This window comes from Apteryx rowi, unplaced genomic scaffold, assembly GCF_003343035.1.
Source record: "Apteryx rowi isolate R43461 unplaced genomic scaffold, aptRow1 scaffold_91, whole genome shotgun sequence".
NCBI lineage: Eukaryota > Metazoa > Chordata > Aves > Apterygiformes > Apterygidae > Apteryx > Apteryx rowi.
The window spans coordinates 884,496-905,710 of NW_020451216.1; the positions used below are offsets into that span (position 1 = coordinate 884,496).

Here is a 21,215-nt window from a genome sequence, read left to right on the forward strand (position 1 = left end):
ATTCGGGGACTGCAGTGTTAGAGAGGGTCAAGAAGAAGCCAGGAAGCCCAAGGGTACGCTAGAGGGAAGTGGAAGTGTCATTTGAGTCTGCATCATCAGCTTGGACGCCTTATTAAGCAAGGCAAATTTTCTTTCTCAATCCACATGCAGCTTTGCAGAAGAGCAGCCCAGAATACGTGAATAAGCAAATTTGGGGACATAAGCAAAATAGACTCCAAACAACTGTCATCATGTTACCATCCTTTTTGCTTCCAGTGACGTACGCTTACAGCTGGCAGCAGGTACATTTAATACGATACTGGAGAATCCAAACCTCAGAGGAAAGTACCCAAACTCCAGTGCCTTTCCCGGCTTCTCCCTTCATATTGTTTTTGCCAGCTACCCACACACTCCATATGCCCCAGAGCAATTTTTGCCATTCATGTGCCCCATTTTCCATCCTCACTGCCCTGAGTGTTTTAAGGGATATAGGCAGGMGGTTTGAGCAGCTTCCGGGAAGCAGAGCACTCAGATAGCTGATGCTTTGGAGCAAGCATCTAGCTGTGTCTGCTCACGGGTTAAACATCCTTAAGAGTAATGTATGGCCCACCAGGACTTTTGGGCAACAGAAACACATAGCATCGTGTGATGAATCAAAAAGATAAATCCTGACACCAACCATCAGTCTAGTTTCCTTTGGTAACCACTAGTCAGAGAAGGAAAGCCTGTGTCCTAATGTAAGTTAGTTTAGAGCTAAAGAAAATCCTTTTGYCTAAGACTCCAGGCTTTAAAAAAACATGTGAGTTATCAGTGCTCATGTAAACAACTGTCATTTATTTTATCAGGCAGTTATATCCCACCTTAATGTGTAACACCAGATGTTGGCGCTAAAATGTCTGGGGGAATTAGACTCAGAATATTTTTGAGGGACCATCAGATACTGATGAGTTGGATTCTTGTTTCGAAAATGTGATTGTGTGGTAGATTAAGTAGAGTCCATTCAAGGCTGGGAGTATAAGACTGCTTTTCTAAGGAATTGTGAGTCCATCTCTCACAAAAGTGACGGTGAGGGAAATGCACCCAGGAACAGATGGGARGAGAAACTACTTTCAAAACTACTTTCCTAAAAAGTAATCTGCTTCCTTCTGTCACTTCAGATTTATGAGTTTGTGCATCCTGCTATAGGCTCAGTTGTTTCTTCTGAATAGCTAATTTTTGGCGCTTTGGTGCCTAAACCTGAGCAAGCATCTTGTACTATGGGACAAATATTTTAGGTTCCTGTTTGCCAGGCACTATTTGGTGTCCATGATGGAATATTTCTAAAATATGCCAGCTTTTCTCTGGAGCATCCATAGAAAGGTAGATCTTTTCAAATATAAATAGCCAAAAATCTTAATTAAAGTAGCAGCACAGAAGAGCAGTGAGCTTTTGCTTCTGGTGTGGCTCAAAGGAAGCTTAAAACTAGAGGCTCATTTTTCATCTGTAAAGTAAAAATTTCCAAAAGCAAAAGTCCAAACCAGGTTCATTGGTGGCTCAGGACAGATTTGGCTGCTTTAGGAGATTTCAAGCAGGGAGTTGTTGGCATTTAGTGAGATCTTTATTAGTGGAATTTTAAGGTATTGTTGCTCTGATCCACAAATGAGCCAGCAGGATGTCAGACAGAGGAATAAAATATGAAGCTATCCCCCATTCACCTTCATGGGTAGGAGACTTCTCAGAAATATGGAGGAAAGCAAATGTTGATACACTAAACCTGCCCCTTGAAAATCAGCCTTATGCCTTTTGTACTACCTGTGCTTCCAAGTCAGAGATATTTCTTTAAAAACACTGCTTAAGCATTGGCTACRTTGTATAAAGCACTGACAAGACAAAATATTTTTAATAGGAACCTCCATGTATATTATTTTTTGATGGTACTAATGAATTGCCTGTTGATATTTAGTTGTGATCAGGGGACTGACAAGGAGTTGTATTTCCAAAAAAAATATTGCTCTCTATGCATCAGTAGGATAAAATACAAGCATAAACTGTGGAAGTATACAGAATTCCTTTTGCCCATTTTTGTATTACATCTGTCCTTGATTAATAGTCTAAGTAGGGTTTTGTCAGTGGTTAAGTTCTTGCTAATAGCTGGATAGTTATTAAAAATCTAAAAGACACTGAGTCAAATTTAATTGGACAAGAATGTGCAAAGGTAGGTACAACTAAATGTGTCTCTTTTTATTAATGTCACTGTGTGAGTTGTCTGGATGTCATTGAAAGGGTAATGACAACAGAGTTCTTCCTTGCATGCACTAAGGCAAGAACAACATTTTAATGTTAAAATAGATCAGGTGGTACAAATTTAATACATTATTCATTACTTCTAAACAGCTTATGCTTTTTGTTAAAAAATCCCTTAGTTAAAAAATATTGATTAGTAATCCCCACCAAAACTAACAAGTGAGCTGTTCGTTCTAACAGTCGCCTCTAGAAATAGCTTGTTAAAAGGGATATGTGCAATAATCAGCCAGTCATGACAAGCTTAACCTTCTTAGGAGGTGTATAATATTTAAAAAGAAACTGGAATGTGTCTTTTCCAAGTACAGTGAATACAGCTGTTACTATCTCCATTTCTCCACCTAGTGCTTGCATGGCAACATGGTCTGTGGCTTCCCAAGGAAATATGCTGAAGAATTAATTTGGAAATGAAATGTAGTACCCAGAATTCGATGCCACTTTCCTGCCTCGGTGGGTCCATTGAACCCTAATCAGGTAGAAGTCTGTCTCGCCTGCTTGTTGTTGGAGCTCCTGCTGTCGAAGAGGTCCTGTCCTTGGTCTCCTGTGACCGTCCAACACTTCCTCCTGTTCCCAAAAGTCAACTTGGCCCGCTTTTATCATGTTAAACTCCTCTAAATCCAATAAAACCACTGGCTCACGTTTACAGATGAGAATCTCCAACAGATAAGGACATACTCCATACGTTTGGTATTACTGTAAACAGCGTAAACCAGAGAAGAATCAGGCCTAGTGTTTTTTCATCCTTCTTAACYATGTTGTTTCTTTGCTGCTATTGAAGACTCTGCTGATCTGTTTCCCCATCTCTAGATTTCATGTGTCATATTTTCCTCTTTCTATTTTCTTTGGGCCATCCTTAGCCAGATTCTTGTTCAGATTAGTTCTCCTCTTTTTCCCTCTCTTTTTTTCATAGCTGAAATCTATTTTTTTTCCTTTGGTCATCTCTGTCCTTGATTATAGTAATCGCCTCTTTGACATCCCCACATRTGGTGTAGTCTTCTCTGCCTCCCACTTGGAGCAAAACTCCTCTTTCAACCTTACTTTGGCTTTCCGCCTCCCATGACAGATTCTGCAAGCTCCATCTTGTCACAGCTCTTGGCTTCACCCTTCCCAACACACATTCAAAGTCCAGGTCTCTGTCTCGGTCAGCTTGAAATTCTTATAAGATTTTTCAAKGGAAAAGCAGTTTTGTTTTTTAATTAAGCTAGTTTTTGTACAGGAACTCTGCCTTCTGTGAATCAATGTCATAGTTTTTCTGGCAAGTAAAGTATCTGTTAACTGACAGAGTTTAGGGTTTAGATTGAAATATACTGTGAAAGAAAAGTTGATATTTTCTATGTTGAATTTTCGTGGAGATGGAAAAAAGGCACTTGCATTTGTCTCTGGAGTTGGACATTTTTCAAGCACCTCTAATCTTAGTTTTTTCTCCCTCCTGTTTGTTTGCTGCCTCTTTGCCACTGTAGGTTCTCTTCTGTGGACAAACCTGGGAAATGGCTTAGAAAGTAACTTTTTAAAGGAATTGTSTTCCCTTCCCTTAATTTTTTTTTTAAAAAAGCTAATATTAATTATTTCTCATCTCTTTGATTTAATTTTCTGATCTTTGGGCCTGATCCTGCCCTCATATTGATTTTGCTTTGGTGYAATACATTGGCTGCAGGGAAGTCATTCCTTACTGTAGCCATTATCACTGGTTTTCTTTCTCTGTTATTCTAGTGCCATTTTTTTTTYCCCCTTCTTTCCTTTCGGTTCTCCCCATGTAGCTTTCCTTTCCCCAGCYAGCACAGACAGGACTGTGCCGGAGTGGCGATAGCGTGTGACCCCATCTCTCCTCTATTGCAGAGTCTAGGACAGCTCCCACAGGGCTGGTTCTGCACCAGTCTGGATCCCTCTCTGCCTCAATCYGGCGGTGTCCTCCACCTGAGCCCAGCCATGCAGGATTAGGGTTGGTGATATTACTGGGTAAACACTCCAGAGTTTAAACTTCTAAAATGAATTTTTTTCTTGTGCTTAGTCATTGCATAGTAACTTTGCAGGTTGGTACGGCAACTGATGAGGTAGTGTTTGCATATGAACAGTGAAAATATTCTAGGGATAATATGGGTGTTTCTCACCCATAATCACTCCTTGCTGGGAGCAGCAATAGCAAAAACTCTCAAATGTGCACAGTCTAGGCCTGTACAGTCAATCTTCCTAATTGCCTTGTCATCCTCATCACCATGACATCTAAACACTTTTGTTGATGTATCATGAAACTACTTTTAGTCTGTTGCTTTGTAATTAATAAACTTTCTGTATTTTCCCTAATGCTGTTGAAGAATATGGGGCCTGTAACATCCCGGACGTAGCTGTCTTGCTGGGGGAAGGTTGCAACTGGGCTTGTCTGACAGCACTTTTTGTCTGTCTAGACAATGGTTTGAGAAGACCASAGCAGCCCTGCTGGAGCTCTTGCTATGCTGGTGAATTAGGTTTTTTTTGACATCTGATGAAAAACCTGTGGGAGCATGCTTGATTTTATGCTGGGGCTTTAGYAGTGGAAAGAATATATCTGCTTCCACTTGCTGTTTCACCCTCCTCTCTCAGACTGGACGTTAAGGCTAAGACTTTCAGATCAGGGACCACTCCGTTTCCAGAAACGCATCTTCTGATACTTCTAAGGGGCTTGCTTTCAAAAAACACTGAAAGTCTGTCAACTAAAAAGACATCTTAATTCAACCCTTAAAAATCAAAGCATCCCAAAGCACTGGTAATTCTTGACCAGCAGTTAAGAGTGGTTTGGTTTGCGTGTATGGTTATATCCACATAGGTGGATAACAGATCCAAAAGACTCTGCAATATGGGAAATCCACCAGGTTGGGGTAAGAAGTGTTATGGGTTGCTTTGAACCTGTGTTTAAGGATAAGAAGGACATACACCCCCAGACTCTGCCTGTTTTGAGGATGTAACACAGCCTGGCAGTGAGAAGAGGCAGGCAGAATGAACTCTGGGATTAGCAGCCGATTCTTGCGAGAACGGAGCAGGGGAAGCACACGCCTCAGCTTCCAGTTCAGCCTCCCTCTTGGAAGAGGCATTCTCTCACTGTGGCCCAACCTGTCAGATCGGCAGCGAGAGTAATATTTGCATGGTGTCTCTTGCCTGCCTGCCACTCTTAAAAGGATGTACCCATGTTAGGTCTAATATACCCCTCTACTAGTCCAGCTTTATAACTCCTCTGAAAATAGGGAGAGATGAATGACAGTTTAAAATGATCTCAGGAAACTCTTATGTGACACAGAGGTGCTGTGAAGTGTTATTAATGGGCCTAATCTACCCTTCCATTACTCAAGCAGATTTACTCCTATGTAAAGTGGCGAGAACAGCACTGAGGAATTCAGTCCATTAGTTACACATRCCCCTTTAAACTGCAAAGAGAGAAACAGGGTGACTGTTCCCTCCATACATGCAAACACCATCGCACATGGGTGAGCATAGCTGCCATCTAGCATTACTGCTCTGCCTTGTATAGCTTAAAGACAATCGGATACGCAAGAGACAGCTGAAACTGCAGGGAAACGTAATGTCAATACCTATAGTGGAGAATGGTCAGCAAAACTCCCCTCCTTATGGTAAATATACAGAAACACTAATGGGCTGTGGGGATGGCATTCATCTCACCCAACTTCTAATGTCTGCGGTGCAGATAACTACAGCTGCRGCAGCCACTCTACCTATTCTTCATAGTCAACAGGGAGACCAGGCATCCAGAGCAGCCGGGAAATTCACATGGTAGCTATCAAACTAGGGGAAAAAACAAGCCTTGTTCTCTTCTTTCCTAGGGAAAGYGGAAATAATTCATATGAAACTATTGAAGTGATAGTCAGTTTTAAGTCTGCATATAAGAGAGAATTATTCATGTAATATTACCTCCACCTTTCCTTCCCCTACAGAGCATCTGCTCTCATAACCATCATATAGTAGTTTAGAGATTTTGTATGGGGAATGATCTGAATTTGGCCCATTGTTTTCATTAAATTTCAGTTTCTTATATTTAAAGAAATAAAACCGTTATTTCACCAAGCAGGCTAACATGGAGTTGGTGACAAAAAGTTCCTGTTTCGACAGAATGGTCATACAGTGCCTCACAAGAATCTCCTCCGCAACTGCTAGCCTGCCTTGCAGGGTCAAACACAATTCTCTAGAGAATTTGTATGGCTACAAGCCAGGAAATCCACACCCACGTTTTCACATGTTTTCCTAGCTGACCTTGGGCAGGAAACGTAAAGGAGAGCCATCCTTCCCCAGCCTGTGCTCTCTCCCTCCTGCCCTGGGCCAGAAGGACCTCATGCCGTACTTGGTGTATCATGATCATTTCAACAGCAAGATCCTGAGATGTTATGAACCTCAGATTATGAGCTGACTACAGGATAAAGAGAAACTGGGCTGGGAGGATATAAGCCTCTTATCCAGGCACAAATAGCTGAAATAATAGAAAAGGGAATACAGAAAATAACTGATCATGTAAATTGTTTTTTGCAGGAGTACTCTCTYGGTAAGCTTTGCCCTAGGATGAAAATGTACAAAAGACGGGAAAATATACTTCCAAAGAAAGAAATAATCCTTCAGTAATAGACAGATGGAATAGATGACCTATTACTGCTGGTCTCTGGCTTTAACTTAGATCTCTTATTTCTTTGATACACTGAAAGCCCCTTTATGAGCAGTTTTTCTTTGCAACTTCTTAGATTTTGCTACAGTAAACAAAATAAAATAACTGGTATATTGTATTAAGTTTGCTAGAAGTCATCAAGGTCTCCAGAGAGGAAACTGCATCTTTTCCCACCTGGGYTGGGTGAAGAGCAGTGCAGCTCTCCACTGCCATCAGAAACAAACAGGAAGGAAGGAAATCAGTTTCTTTCACTGGTCAGAGAGTGACATGAAGAACTTCTTGCTACGCTGGCTGGGTTTGGCAAGTCATGTTAGTTATTTGCTCTGCAGCCATAACTGCTCTAACTTTAATCTAACTATGACACGCCTAAATTAGGACCCAAGCTCACCTAGGCTTCAGCAGGCACCTCCAGAGCATGGTTCAGCCCTTCCGCATCTCCAAGGATGCCAGACTGTCTCCATCATTTATAAAAATATCTTAGGAAAACTCCTCCAACTTGAACACCTCAGAGAGGCACCTAAAGTTAGGCTGGATGAACCTGATTCTTTGCGCCTTACTCTCTGTCTTTGCTAAATAGTTACGTAATGAGAGTCACTAGATTTGGAAAGGCRTTAAAAGTGAAAAGGCCTATGAAAGCGTGATGCGTTATCATTAGGGTATCGTTATGCTAAAGGAGCTGGAGTCTGTTTGAGGACATCAATTATTTGGGTCCTAACCTCAAAGAGGACCTGCCTGCAGAGACTGAATGCTCGGGGTCACTGGAAAGCAGGCCTCTTTTTAAGGAGATCCATATCGACATGCAAATCTATCACTGCTTTCGAAAACTGAATAAGTCTCCAGTTTGCTTTTACTTAAACTGAAAGCCTTGCTTTAGCATCCAGGAGGACTAGATATTATTAGCAACTTCTTACAGGAAATGTGGTGTGTCATGGGCCGAGCATATATTTTTCTGGAAAAGGCAGTGTACAGTGAAATGGAGGGGAATAAGTAAACATAAAATGCTTATACAGCAGTTTACTCTGTTTGAACACCCAGCAATACAYGTCTGAGGTTACCTGCTCGTAAAGAAAGGAGGGAATGATATTTGAGATTTATTTTTGGCTAAAAGCATAAAGTGCAAATAGCTCTTTGTGCAAAATGTCAGCTGTGTTTCTGAAAAGCAAACAACATTGCTTGATAATCCAGGGTAAATAACAACACGAAGAATATTACCCCCTATTATATACACCTGCAGGTGTGTCGGGATGAACCTATATAACTATTGTTTGGCATCTGAACCAATATATGGAAAAGCAAAACAAAGCATTTCAAACAAATCATTCTGCAAACAGCAGAATTAATGGAGTATAGGATGAAATTTAGCTTCAGATATGAAAATCTGGGTGTCTACATGTCGGTATTCATGTATGAGGAAGACATTGGAGCTGCTGTGGAGATCGAGGGCTGGACTCGGTTTTGCCTGATGCCACTGGAGACCCTGCAGGGGGTCCTGCCCAGCCTCCCCCTCGGCACAGGTTTCCCGTAAATGTAAAAAGTGCGTCGTGCCTGCTGGTCACAGCGGGATACGTCACGTATATCTGGTCAGTTTGTGCCACGTGCCGCAGACGTAGTGTATTCAGTAGCTCTTAAAGGATATGGGCAGCCACAGTGCTACCAACTGCTTTCATTTGTAATCGTGGCGACTGCAATGAGCACTTTGTGAAACAGGACCGACAGGACACTTCAAATAAAGTGTTACTAGTGTGATTAAGGCGAGGCTAGGCTAGTTTGCAAAATTTCAGCTCATGTATTTGGAATATTTGAAAGAAAAGGGGGAGAGGGGACAACAAAACTTTTAGTTGATATTGGTTTAAGTTATCTCTGCCCCATCACAGTCCTCCCAGGCATCCATCTCTGGTGTAAGCTTTTTGCCCTTGTCAATTTGGCATGAAATCTATAGTTCATTCCTTCTCGGACCACAGGCAGGTAGTGTCCTATAAGAAGCAACTGGTGATCAGTTTTGAAATTATCTGACCTCTTAGGTGCTTATTCACAGTCTCAGTAGGTCTTCTCCAAGTCCCAGGGGATATTTAAGTCAAGGCTAGCCATGAAAACACATTCAAATGTTTAGAAATGTTTCCAAATGTACTACTAGTTTTAAATGCCCTGCATATGCATATCATTCTATACTGTGAAATATAAATAACAATATTCACACTGAGTAAAAACCAAAAGGGCACCAGAATACATCATGTCTGAAGTGTTTTTCTACACGTACATAGTACTTTTCTGGATGTCAGTAAGCATTGAAATTAATGATTTTCTCCAAGATGGAATAATAATTATAACAGGAAATTCATTATATTATCACTTATAAGAATACTGATACTATGTATACTATGCATCTTCCAATGAAAATTTTATCCCGTATTCTGTTTCTGAGCTTAGCATTTTGTTTTGCATGCTTCAGGGAGCTGCAGGGAAAGGGAAAGTCAGGATGTGTTATTGTCCAGGCTAAACTTCTGCACATGAAAATAATGTGTTTGGAAAAGTCTGCAGAATTCTGATTCCTGCTGAAACCACCTATAATTTGGGGATAGTTCCACAAATGCTGGTGGTGTTACCTTGACACAGATGAGCCTAGACTCAGATCTTCCCGCTTCCAAGACCAAACAGTTGTCCTCCACATGACATTGATTTCCATTTTTTTTTTTCGTTATTCATTTCAGGTGCTCAACCTGTTCCTTGCCTTGCTGCTAAGCTCTTTCAGTGCTGACAACCTCTCRGCACCTGATGAGGATGGGGAGATGAACAACCTGCAACTCGCTTTTGCTCGGATCAACAGGGGGCTTCAGTATGTGAAGCACGCAACATGGGATTTTTGCTGCAATGTCCTCCGGCATCCTAAGACAACAGCTGAAAAGAAGGCAATGATGAAACTTGCTGCCCAGAATACAGGTGCTCTCAACAATTGCATGAACAGCCACACAACTACTGAGCTTGGCAAAGACGCGGAGAATCACAAGGAGAACCACACTGAGGATGGGATGAATAAAAATGGGGAGAAACGCCAAGGAATTATGGACAACGATGATTTTATGACCAATCCTGACCTGTCCATTTGTGTTCCTATTGCTGTGGGAGAGTCTGATATTGAGGAGGAAGATGAGGAGCAGAGCACGTTTACGGAAATGGAGCAGGTAGGCAACTAAAATGTTTGCTAGTCATAATGTAACTAGAGAGGGCATTTGCTCCCACTCTTGCTCTGGATCCATGGCTCATGAAGCAAATGTCCTGTGGCCTAATCCTGCCTTTGATATGCTGTTAACTTCGGAAGAAGTTACACAGGCATATCCAAGAGCAAAATTCAGTCTCTAACAAGAGGCATTCCCTTTCCTTGTATTCTTTGTTTTTGTCTAGATTAATTCTTCTAACAAGAGCAACTGAATCCTTCCTCACCCAGGAGCCTGTTTTTTTCTTTCAGCTGAGTCGTGGGAATATTACCGAATGAATCTTAGGTACTCTGACTACTGCAGGAGATTTTCTCAGTGCCCAGTGACAGACAGTAGCTTAGTTTGAGTCATGTACCAGGATTCCAGGGCCAGACAGTTCCCTTAAAAATCAGATYGAGACAGATGCTGGTAGGACAATTTGCCAGAGAAAGTGAAGAGAGGATATGGAATCGTATGTACTTGAACAGGAAAAATAGTTGTCCACATGTTCTTTGGTTTGACATTTCAGATTTACTTATTCCCCACAGCACTCAGTAGTAATGGCAGAAAAATTCAGAGATTTGAAATGTTGATGTAAAACAGAGAAGAAAAACCTTCATGGGAATGCTTTTCCTTCTCCCCTTCTCCCCATTCTACCAGCTTTATCTCTTGGTTCCATGTGTCATAGCTTTTTAAGTTGTTTCCAGACCCTTCAGCCTTGATCTTGCATCCTCTGATGTCAGCTGACACCTGCAGAGTTTAGCAGGCACTGGATCACAGCTCTTGTTTTGGATCAAGCTGTCAGAAGGGATCCCCAGTCTCTAGGTCGAATGGAAGCAAAGCTGGTTTCTCCTTAAAAAAAAAAAAAAAAAAGGACCAGAGGAATATCCTATACCAGGGAGGCAGTCACAAATCAGCTGATAAATGTTAATCTCTGCTGCTTCATTGTGCAAAGCTTTTCAGGGTTAGCACATCTGGTCACTAGCAAGTCTTGCTATATTGACCAGCTCCTTGGAGAGCAAGGGATTGGGAAACTCTGTCATCAAGACCTACCATCGAGATAACCAAAAAAAAAAGAGTCTGAAAATTCTGGAAAACACTTTTATGGACTTTTTATACTTTTTTTTCCCCCCCAAGAAATATTTTTATTGAAATGACTTGTGGGTTCATGTTGGTAGGATGGAGAAAAATCACAAAGCTGAGTGTGGTTATGTTCTGTTTCGACTTTCTGTGGGTTGGTCTTATTCATAGTGATAAAGCCTCTGCAAGGTCCTGTCCATTGGTGCCTTGTTCCATCTAAACAGAGAATAAGAAAATGTAAAACCCTTTTGTGATAGCTGGTAAGAAAATTGACTTCTAGGGATAGCATCTGTTTTCTCTTTGAAGTTTTTTTCTATTTCCAGCCTTGTATTAGTTAAATCTACAAGCAGAGCACACTTGAGAAGTGAAATCTGAATATAGTAGATGGCTTTCTTAACATTGGCTGGTCAGCCAATACTGACTGGCAGAAATGTGTATAATTCTGGAGATAAAAGTTATTTCTTTTCAGTTTTCTGCTACATCTGGCAGAGGGTCACGTTAGTAAAAATTCTTGGGGTTTTTTTGTGTATAATGTAGAGGAAAGGTTCATTGCAGTTTTGCCTGCGTCTGTGAATAAGGAAGCTTGTGTGTGTGTGTGTGCATGGTATCATTGTATTCAACCTTTCTCAAGATAAATAGAAATGTTCACAGTTGTAGCTTGGAACATGGAAAGTTTTGGAGTTTACAGCTTACAGTGTCTTGAACAATACTGAACTGTGGATTTCTAATTAAATGTACAATGTTTGCTTGTAGGCATGTGTGTTAGTAAAGGGGACAGATAGTTCATTTTATTTTATAGAGCAAGAAAATGTGGAATTAGACCTCTAGGGAGATCTATTAGAGTTGTGAGGGAAAGAATTAATGTTAAAAAAATAGACATTTTAATGAAATAGAATATTCTGAACAAAATTCAATCTGAAAATATTATGAAAATTTCTTCAAAGTGTTTCAATAATGTTGAAGCACTATTATATGTAATATAAAAATCAAGGGTTAAGAACAAAACAAAACAGGAAAAAACAAAACCAAATAGAAGAATGAAAATGAAATACTCAGTTTTCACACTGCATCTTTTCAAGAAATTTCCAATCACCATTAACATTGTCATATTACCACAGAAGTTTGGATTGCAGTAAAATAATATTTTCCAGTGTCAATTTTTTCACCAAAGAACTTTCAATCAGTGCTAAGAAGCATGATTAACAGAAGCAAAATATGCTTCAGAAGCACATAGGGAAATCAAATGCAGTTCACAGCTAGCATGTGCATTAAATAGAAGGAGAGCAGTGAGGAATAAATTAATTAACATTGTCGCTAGTGTTTTCCAGGCTTTGACAAACAGCCGCTGCAGGTCACTACTCTTCCCTTTTGCATAGCCCTGATCAACAGTTTTCAACCTCTGTTCGCAGGCCCTTGGGCTCTGCTGCTGAAAAGGTCCAAACAAGAAGCAAGCTCATATATCCAGCAATCAATTTTATGAAATTTCTAGTGGGGAAAATGTGTCCATGTGAGAGCGTGCAGAAGAAAAGAGTCAAAACCATTGTCATAATTAAAAAAAAAAAGGAAAGAAAGAAAGAAAGTTAGTTCAACAGCAGAAATGATGATTGTGTGATGAGGTTTGCAGTTGCTTTCCTGCAGAATCCTAATAAATTTGCGCTGGTGTAAACAGCTCAGTAAGGCGAAGGGCCGTGAGAAAGCAGATTCTGAATGGCTCAAAGCTCTGTGATTTTTTTAATCGTGCCATTCCAAAGACACGTGCTCTCTGCACCCACAAACACCCCTCCTGATGAGCACAGAGGTTACTAAAGAGGAAATTACGTCACTTGGAGTTCAGTATTAAATGCCAGTTCACTGAACATTGAGTTTGGGGCATTGCAATGTGCTAACCTATGTATGAAAGGCAGCCGTGTGGGACAGTGAGGAATAAACTTTCCCGCTCGCGCTCGAGAACTCTAATTCTGTGACACTCTGACTCTCCACTAGTCCTTACCTCCTTCACTCCAGGATTACCGCGATAACCATGGCAGAGCATGCAAAGGAAGAAGAAGAGAAACAAGAGCAAAATTTACATGATTGCACTGAAAGGGCACAATCACAAATCACAAGGGTGAAGTATCTTTTAGTGTACAGGGCATCATAGATAAATGAAACAAGAACTACCAAGGGTGCGTTAAACATTCAAATCTATTCTAACTTTCACCTAATTATAACCCATATTTTTACATATTTACATATTTTAGCATGTGCAAAGAGAATCTGTATGTATATTTACTTCTCAGGAGAAGAAAATATGTCCTGCTTCACTTTAAAGTTGTTAACTGACCCGGAATTTAGCAGTCATTTGGCAATATTGCCAGAACATGCCTTCCTCCTCACACATGTAGGTTTCGGTGCAATTATATGTGGAAAGAGATAAAAAGAAAGGTACAACACAGTATTATTTAATGAAAATTCCTGCATAACATCCATGACAGGGAAACCCATGGTTCTGCAGGTTTTCTTGTTTTCCATGGGGCTTGTAGCACTGAAGTCTGTTGACCACTGCAGAGTCACTGGAGATATTCTTCAGAGTGGGGAACGTGTTTCCGATGGAGCTCAGAGAATGTTAAGTGCAAGGTATTAGATTATTTTCTCTGTGTATCAAACATGTTAAAAGTATACTGTGAAGCCATTTGATTAACCCTAATCCCATGCAATGCACAGGATTTGACATATTTGCCTTTGATTTTCTATCAGCTGAAGGACCCTGGACCATATTCTGCTCATCATGTGCTCATGTCAATCCAGACTCAGCCATCTGAGAGGCTGAGGGGAAGATGGCCTCAGGCAGAACTGCAAAACTGTTGATACCGATGGGGTATTTTAGGGTGATGATCAGTTCAGCTTACAGCTCCTGCACCAAGGCTGAGCTCTTCTGGAAAAGTCACAAAACAACTCTAAAGTAAGCCGTTGTAGTTAAGAGGAGTGGGGCCCACAGTGTAACACACAGTAGTCTGAAATTTCAGAAGATGAGAAACCCTTCTCATTACATGGCGTTCGTCAGTGTAATAGAAATTTCTAAGTTTAAATTTCAGCTGCTGTTGCTATTATCAAAGCTTACACCAGCAGCAGCCGTCTTCCTGAAAGCTACCAATTTGTGGCACTGTCATTGAGAGAGTTTCTAAGGAGCGAGCCTGCCTGATAGCTTCTTAATCTCCATGGATTACTGAGATGTGAGTGAGATGCTCTGCCAGCTCAAAGAGCCAGGAGACACGTGCTTGTAGCCCACACATATGGCAAATGGATCCAAAAAAAAATGATGAACAATAAAATTCAGTGCAGGTTCAAGGAGCTGGCAGAAGAGTGAGACTGAAGCCTAGCAAAGGGCATAGGAAAGGACCACCCTGAACTTCATTGGTCTTTGTTATCTGATATTTTTATAGATGCCTGTTGCTACACCATTTTTGCTTAGATCTTTATGAGACTAACCACCCTCCTTGCCCCATGTGGGTATTTTCTCCCTGTTAGTCCACRAGGAAGAGATTTCTTCCACATCAGTGATTTGAAGATAAGTTTATCCTCAAAAAGACAGCAAGAATAATCACTGCTTTATCATCCATCCAGTCATATTTCAGAAACACTTGGTGTCCAAATAATTTTCTATTACATGAAAACTATCTCTGTTTTTCCAGTGCCTTTGAGATGTAGAATTCCCAAAACAGATTGTCCTAGCAGGAAAAAAAAACCCAAAAGCTCAGCAGCAACCACAGCAACTCTCTGACTGCATCTTTTCAAGGTTGTTTTGAGTTTGGCTTTCTAGATGATTAAATAGTGGATAATTTTTTGAGCCTCTGTAGAGTAATTGTAATTGCTTATAAAGACAGTCTTTCATAAGACTGTCTCTCTTAAGAGAGACATAGCACTACTGGAGCAAGTCCAGCGAAGGGCTAAAAAGATGATTAGGGGACTGGAGCATCTCTCTTATGAGGAAAGGCTGAGAGAGCTGGGCCTGTTTAGCTTGGAGAAGAGAAGGCTGAGAGGAGATCTTATCAATGTGTGCAAGTATCTGAAGGGAGGGTGTTGAGAGGATGGGACCAGACTCTTTTCAGTGGTGCCCAGTGACAGGCTGCAAGGCAACAGGCACAAACTGAAACACAGACACTTCCATCTGAACATGAGGAAAAGCTTCTTCACTGTGAGGGTGACAGAGCACTGGAACAGGTTGCCCAGAGAGGTTGTGGAGTCTCCTTCTCTGGAGATATTCAAAACCCGCCTGGACGCAATCCTGTACAACGTGCTCTAGGTGACCCTGCTTGAGCAGGGGGGTTGGACTAGATGATTTCCAGAGGTCCCTTCCAACCTCAGCCATTCTGTGATTCTGTGATTCTGTGGTATGTGACATCAAATTTCAGTTTTCTGAAAAAGTATGGACCAGACTGTGGAGACAGTAAGGTGAAGGGATAATTCAGTGTGCAAAGTTCAATCCACTTGACTTGCTGGATCCTACCAGAACTTACCTGCAATCTAACTACATTGAAGGTTTCAGACATCAGAGTGGTTCTTACCGTTTATATTATATATACAAGTACAAAACTTAAATCTTCAAACTTCCTGCTCTACTGTTGCTTAACCTTCAAGGTGCCCACAGCTATAGCCTAGAACCACGTGTGCATTTTTCACTGCTATGTTGTTTGTGGTTCAGAGAAATCCCATTATAGACTGCAGTGAGGTTCCAAATGAGTAATGCTGGGCTGCCATCCTGAATCAGTCCCCAGAGGACAGTATCATGCATTTATACCATTGAACTACATCCTCTTTCTATTACTCCAGGCCTCAAAGCATCCAGGTCTTTGTGTGTGACATTTGGATCCTTTTCTGTGTTGATGACAGTGTTTCTCAGGTTCCTACAGTTGGCAAATGTCTTTAGCACAACTTAAAAAACTCTGAACTTTGCCTTCTGTTCAAATTAATCCAATAGGGATGTTACTGCTTCCTTCCCCTTCTTAAATTTAATTACTACATGTGCTGTCTTGGACAAACTACTGCCATCACCTTGATCTATCTATAGCATGCTACTGAGAAGAAAACCCACACTGTGGTGGCTGGTGGCTCTTGGCCACACTGGTCTGAAAGACATGTCACGTTCACCCCTTCTGCAGTGACAAAGGCAGGCACGGATGCCGTGTTCCTCTGAGATAACACCTTTGTACTTTCACGCACAGCGCAATGCCAAGCCAGCAGCGCTTGCCTGCTCGTCTACAGAAAATGCCGTTATCGATTTGTTACGATGGAGTGGCTAATTGGGTCATATGGAAAGTGCTCGCTGCCTGCTGCCCTGACAGAGCGCTTTGCAGCTCCTTACACATTCCTCTGCACCAGATGCACGCCCCGCTGGAGCGCTGCCCTCTCATTTCRCAGCGGCTGGATCCCAGCTGCTGCCGTGGCTGATTTGTGCCCTCCTGAGTCTGCAAAGCAGTCGCAGATCATCCCAGTGCCCCACCTGCACAGCTGCACTATCTCAATGTGCTCCTCCTACTCCCCTCTGTGGTGGAGCAGAATCTCTGCTATGATTTCGGAAAGGGTTGAGCCYGGACCCACACAGAGAGCCCAGGATTTTGCACACCTACCGATTTATTCATTGCTCCAGGAAGCTCCTTGCTTTCTCGCTCCCATTCACATTTTGTCCTGATCACTAGTTCTCCTCTCAGGTATGCCTCTGCCTGAGTCCACCAAATACAATGTCCGGGRAAAACAGTTTTCCAGCCTCTAGATGAGTGACTGGCTCCATACATCAATGATAGAGCTGGTTGCAACCACAGTCTCTACTTACTGGGACAGTTKTTATATTGCCCTGAACTGGATCAAAACCCCAAGCTTTTCTTCTCTTCTTTCTCATATCTGCTTCAGAATTATTGACTCGGTTTCATTTGAGGATTTTTTTGCCATTTCCAACATCAGTTACAGATTAATAATTTTAAGGTCAGAAAGGACCATTAGGATCATCAAGTTTTAGCTTTCTCATGACATAGAGTCAAAATCTTCAACCAATAATTTCTTCACAGTGCCTATACGTTTTGTTTTAGCTATGATACATAACTGGTAAGATAGAAAAAAAAGAATTAGATGTCTCAGGTAATAGAGAGTTCACCATGTGCTTCTGGACCCGCATCTGGTTCCTTTTTATTTGGTGAAAATGTTATTGTTAATTTCTATGCATTGCAGACTTGTCCCTAAAATTGAAGTAACTATGTAAAAATCAACGGAATTATTCCCGGTTGACGTAAGTATAACTGAAATTATTGAAAATTACCCTTAAAATGCCAGTGTATAAAGATTTTGGTACAAAATTATTTGTGAAAATGTCTCATGTCCCTAATAATTCTAACGTCTATAAATCAGAGATACCATGAAGCCGTATGCTTATTTGACAGGGTGCATTAATTTCAGCCTTTTACTGCAGGAAATACACCTTATTGTCAGGAAGTGTAATGCCCTTTCAAGCAATATTTATATTCCTGTTGTTTTCTGTTCCAGTCTGTGGGACAAATTCTCTTTTAGTGCAACTAGATAAAATACCTTTGAAGTCAGTTGATTACTCCCCAGTTTTTACTGGCAGGAAAGTGAGCCCACGTGTACACATGCATGCAGCACACACTAAATCTTTCGACATTCCAGCTGACGGCTTTATTTGGGCCAATATTTTTCTGATCATTGAGTAAGATATTTTTCATTATTATTACATGTTGTACAGGCAGATGCATAGCTTGCCTGGATTTCTCCCTTTTCAAATTGCATGTTTTGCTTTGCATTTCTTGAAAACTGCATAGGCCTCAATTATGGGCTAATTATTTTTAGCAGTAAAATATAACATTTCTGTATTTATCCTGTCAGGAAGAATAGCAGCAAGACCATTAGAATAAAAGAACTGTTAACCACACTGGCAGATTTAAACCAATTACATATTTGCCTTTGCTTTTACATATATAAGGACATTTGTATTTATTTTGCTTCAGTATGCTATGGCAGAGCTAGCAGACTCAATGTCAGATCTCTGCTGCCGTGRCTAGAGCAGTCACACTGCTAACGAAGGTTTTAGGGTGCTCATTCAGTACACAGCGCCAGGGAAATATATTTCTCCACGGCATAAKGCCTAAGGTCCAGGAAACACAGGGAGCTGATGGAGGAAAGGAAGAGAAAAAAAAGTCTGGCATTGAGAGAACTGATATCAGGCATAACGGACTTGACAACATGCATTTGGACAAGTGCCCAGACCTTGGACTACGCGTCAGTCACAGTCTACTGGGTGCCATTTCCCAGTATCCGTATCCCTCCCTGGAGCAAAACACTGCTCAGAAWTGAGCATTTCTCACTGTTTCTCCCTTTGGTAAAGAAAATGCCAATACTTAACCTTTTGGACAAAATGAGTAACAGCCAGTTACCAAACAGCTCCTAAGCCAAGTGAGACAGTGAGCGTGTGCAGAGAGGCTGAAATTGCTCCCCTTGGTTAGAGTCCAAAATAACACGATTTAAAATAATGACATCTAAAAGCCTGTCACTGGGTTTTTTTTCTATTGCATGTAATGATATGAGACTTCCTTAGTGATCAAAATATTAATGCCTTATTTGGGTGAAAAGATCTGTGGTTATTTCAGGTACCCTCTCAAAGCACACTGCACTTTGAGGCAAACTTCCAAAATTTTGACTTCCATCAGAGGAACTCATTTGTTTGAATTCTTCACATTATACGATGGAGAGATCCCAATTACCAAAAGAAACATGAAGCAGAGTGTGATTAAACTTCAGAATGCAATTTAGCAGAAGGTATTAGTCTGAACTCTGAACAATGAACACTTATGAAACGCTTTCACTGCCTATTTAAGCCTTTTGAATTGATAACAGGCTAAATTAACTTTGGCAGTACATCTTTTTGCCAAGTTCTCCCACTTAGACTAATTTTAAAACCGAACCCTTAGAATAATGAATCTATGCTTTATTATGGGCAGTGTGTTGCCCAGTGTGGGAAAAGAGCTTAGACCAGCAAGGACCAAGCCATTAGCCTTAACGCGCTCTGCTCCTCCACGGCCAGAGCTCAATCTCTTAAAACGCTCTCGATTAATCAGACGCAGAGCACTGCTAAACTGTTGTTTCCTTTCTTGAGGAAGGACGCTTGGCAAAGTATCCAGAGTTTGTGCAGAGACCAGCAGTTAGYGGCTGCGATGGTGTTTGTCCAGGGAAGTTTTAGTTCACCTTTAATCAAAATGAAAACAATAATGGCACATACTGGTACCAGAGCAGTTTTTGCTGTTAACACCTTCTTCTGAGCCGTGGCAGTTTCTGGCCAGCTTTAGCCGTTCTGAAGTTTAAGGGACAGATTCTGGTTTCTTTATTCAGCTGAGTACTCACAAGATACATTATCTTTTAGAACAAATACTGCACTCTGTTTCCAAATACCCTATGACTTTCAAGGAAAAACTCTTTCTGAGGTCCACAGATTCACCAGGGCAAGTTCTGTATTTAGCTACATAGGTGTAAGTTCAGACTAATAATTGCCGTGACTACAACGGCATTAACTCTGACAGATGACAGCACAGCTGAAAACTCTCTTGGGAATAGTGGACTTCCAAATTAAGGTCATAATTTTGTTTACTGGTACATTCACCGGGAGCTGGGCTACAAGCATGTGTTCTTTCTGAACTCGGAGACTATTGTATCTAACCTGATTTGTCTACGTTGCTTTTCTGCGTGCACATGTTATTGATTTCGTTTTTTATAAATAGGTCCCTATTAAACCTGTGACATTAAGAAAAAGAAAAAAAAAAAAACAGATGGAATCCCGTGGCAAATATGACGCGCACCACCTAATTCTGACTACGGTTTACTGCTCCCTTAGCACCAGGTTTTAGCTGGCTTTCGCACAGGTGAATGGAGAGAGGAAGGAGAGAGAGGGGTAGGTAAAGCCTGCAAAACTGGACAAAACCAGTGGCCCAACCTYGGCTGATGTCCAGTCACCGCTGTTAAAGTGCAATGACGGGCTTGGCGGCATAGGRTGGAGAGTGGGGGTACCCATTCTCACCTAATCAGCTTTAGACTTTTTTCCTGCCCCCCTCCAATGTATTGGCAGTTCCTAAGTTATGTGCGTGCTTACTGTTGGTCTGAGCTGCAGACTCCAGGCAGGACTTCACACACTTTACATCGGGGTATTATAAATGGTRCTATCTGCTAATGAAATGTATTTTTAAACAAACAGAGTGTAGCATGAGTTGTCTTTGTGTCTTCACTACAGTCCTGTCCCTGTGGTGTGATATTGCTCCAGCTTTTCCTCAGATTTCTCATTAAACTGAGTAGCAGCAACTCTGCTTTAGAGGAGTAATTCTTCAAATAGGAGTAGAAAGATTCTCAAATGTGCATGCTTAAAATTGACAGCTGCATACCAACCCTCCTTTATTCCCAGCAGAATAAGTGGTATTAATCTTTCCCTTCTCATATTAAGGAAGCAAGGGGATTTTCCAAATATATTTGGTGATTTTTTTCTTCTCATGCTAAACATGCAGAAAGATAAATCCACTGATTTTATTGGAGCTACAAGGATTTACATTTACTTATGAAAGAGGAGAACCAGGATCATAAATGATCTGTTCTGGTAATGAGAACCCACAATTCATTTGCCTGGTTCATGGTTATTTATTTCTCTCCCTTTTTAACACAGAATTCTCAAGGCTTTTCAAAAAGAATGAATTCAGCATATCTGAAAGTTGTCAGCCTGGCAGCTCTGCAGACTGTAGTCTCCTATTTACTTTACATGAGAAACAGGTGCCACACAGGCAGTAATGCAAGCTTTGCTATATTTCAGCAGCATTGCAATCTGCTTGCTTCTCCCCTTATGTAGAGGTAGGATATAAACAGTTCAGTTTTCATGATCATTTACTTCTTGGCTTCTCTGCAGAGGAAGGGTGCCAGTAACTAGATGCAAACTGTTGCTGAGAAAGGATGCCAATTGCTACCAGGCATGGTAATTTTATGAAATCCATAACTGTCTGCAAGAAGGAACATAGACATCAACAATTACT

The 21,215-nt window shown here is 41.1% G+C and overlaps 1 protein-coding gene across 3 annotated transcripts in view; it reads left to right on the top strand.

Annotated features, from left to right (window-relative positions):
* Positions 1-21,215, top strand: part of LOC112978264 (sodium channel protein type 5 subunit alpha-like) — a 173,054-nt gene that overhangs the window by 91,283 nt on the left and 60,556 nt on the right. For all 3 annotated transcript variants that reach the window (XM_026091567.1, XM_026091569.1, XM_026091570.1), the window contains exon 16: positions 9,607-10,077. In XM_026091567.1, coding sequence (XP_025947352.1) covers positions 9,607-10,077 — 471 coding nt within the window. The remainder of the gene's footprint in view (positions 1-9,606; positions 10,078-21,215) is intronic.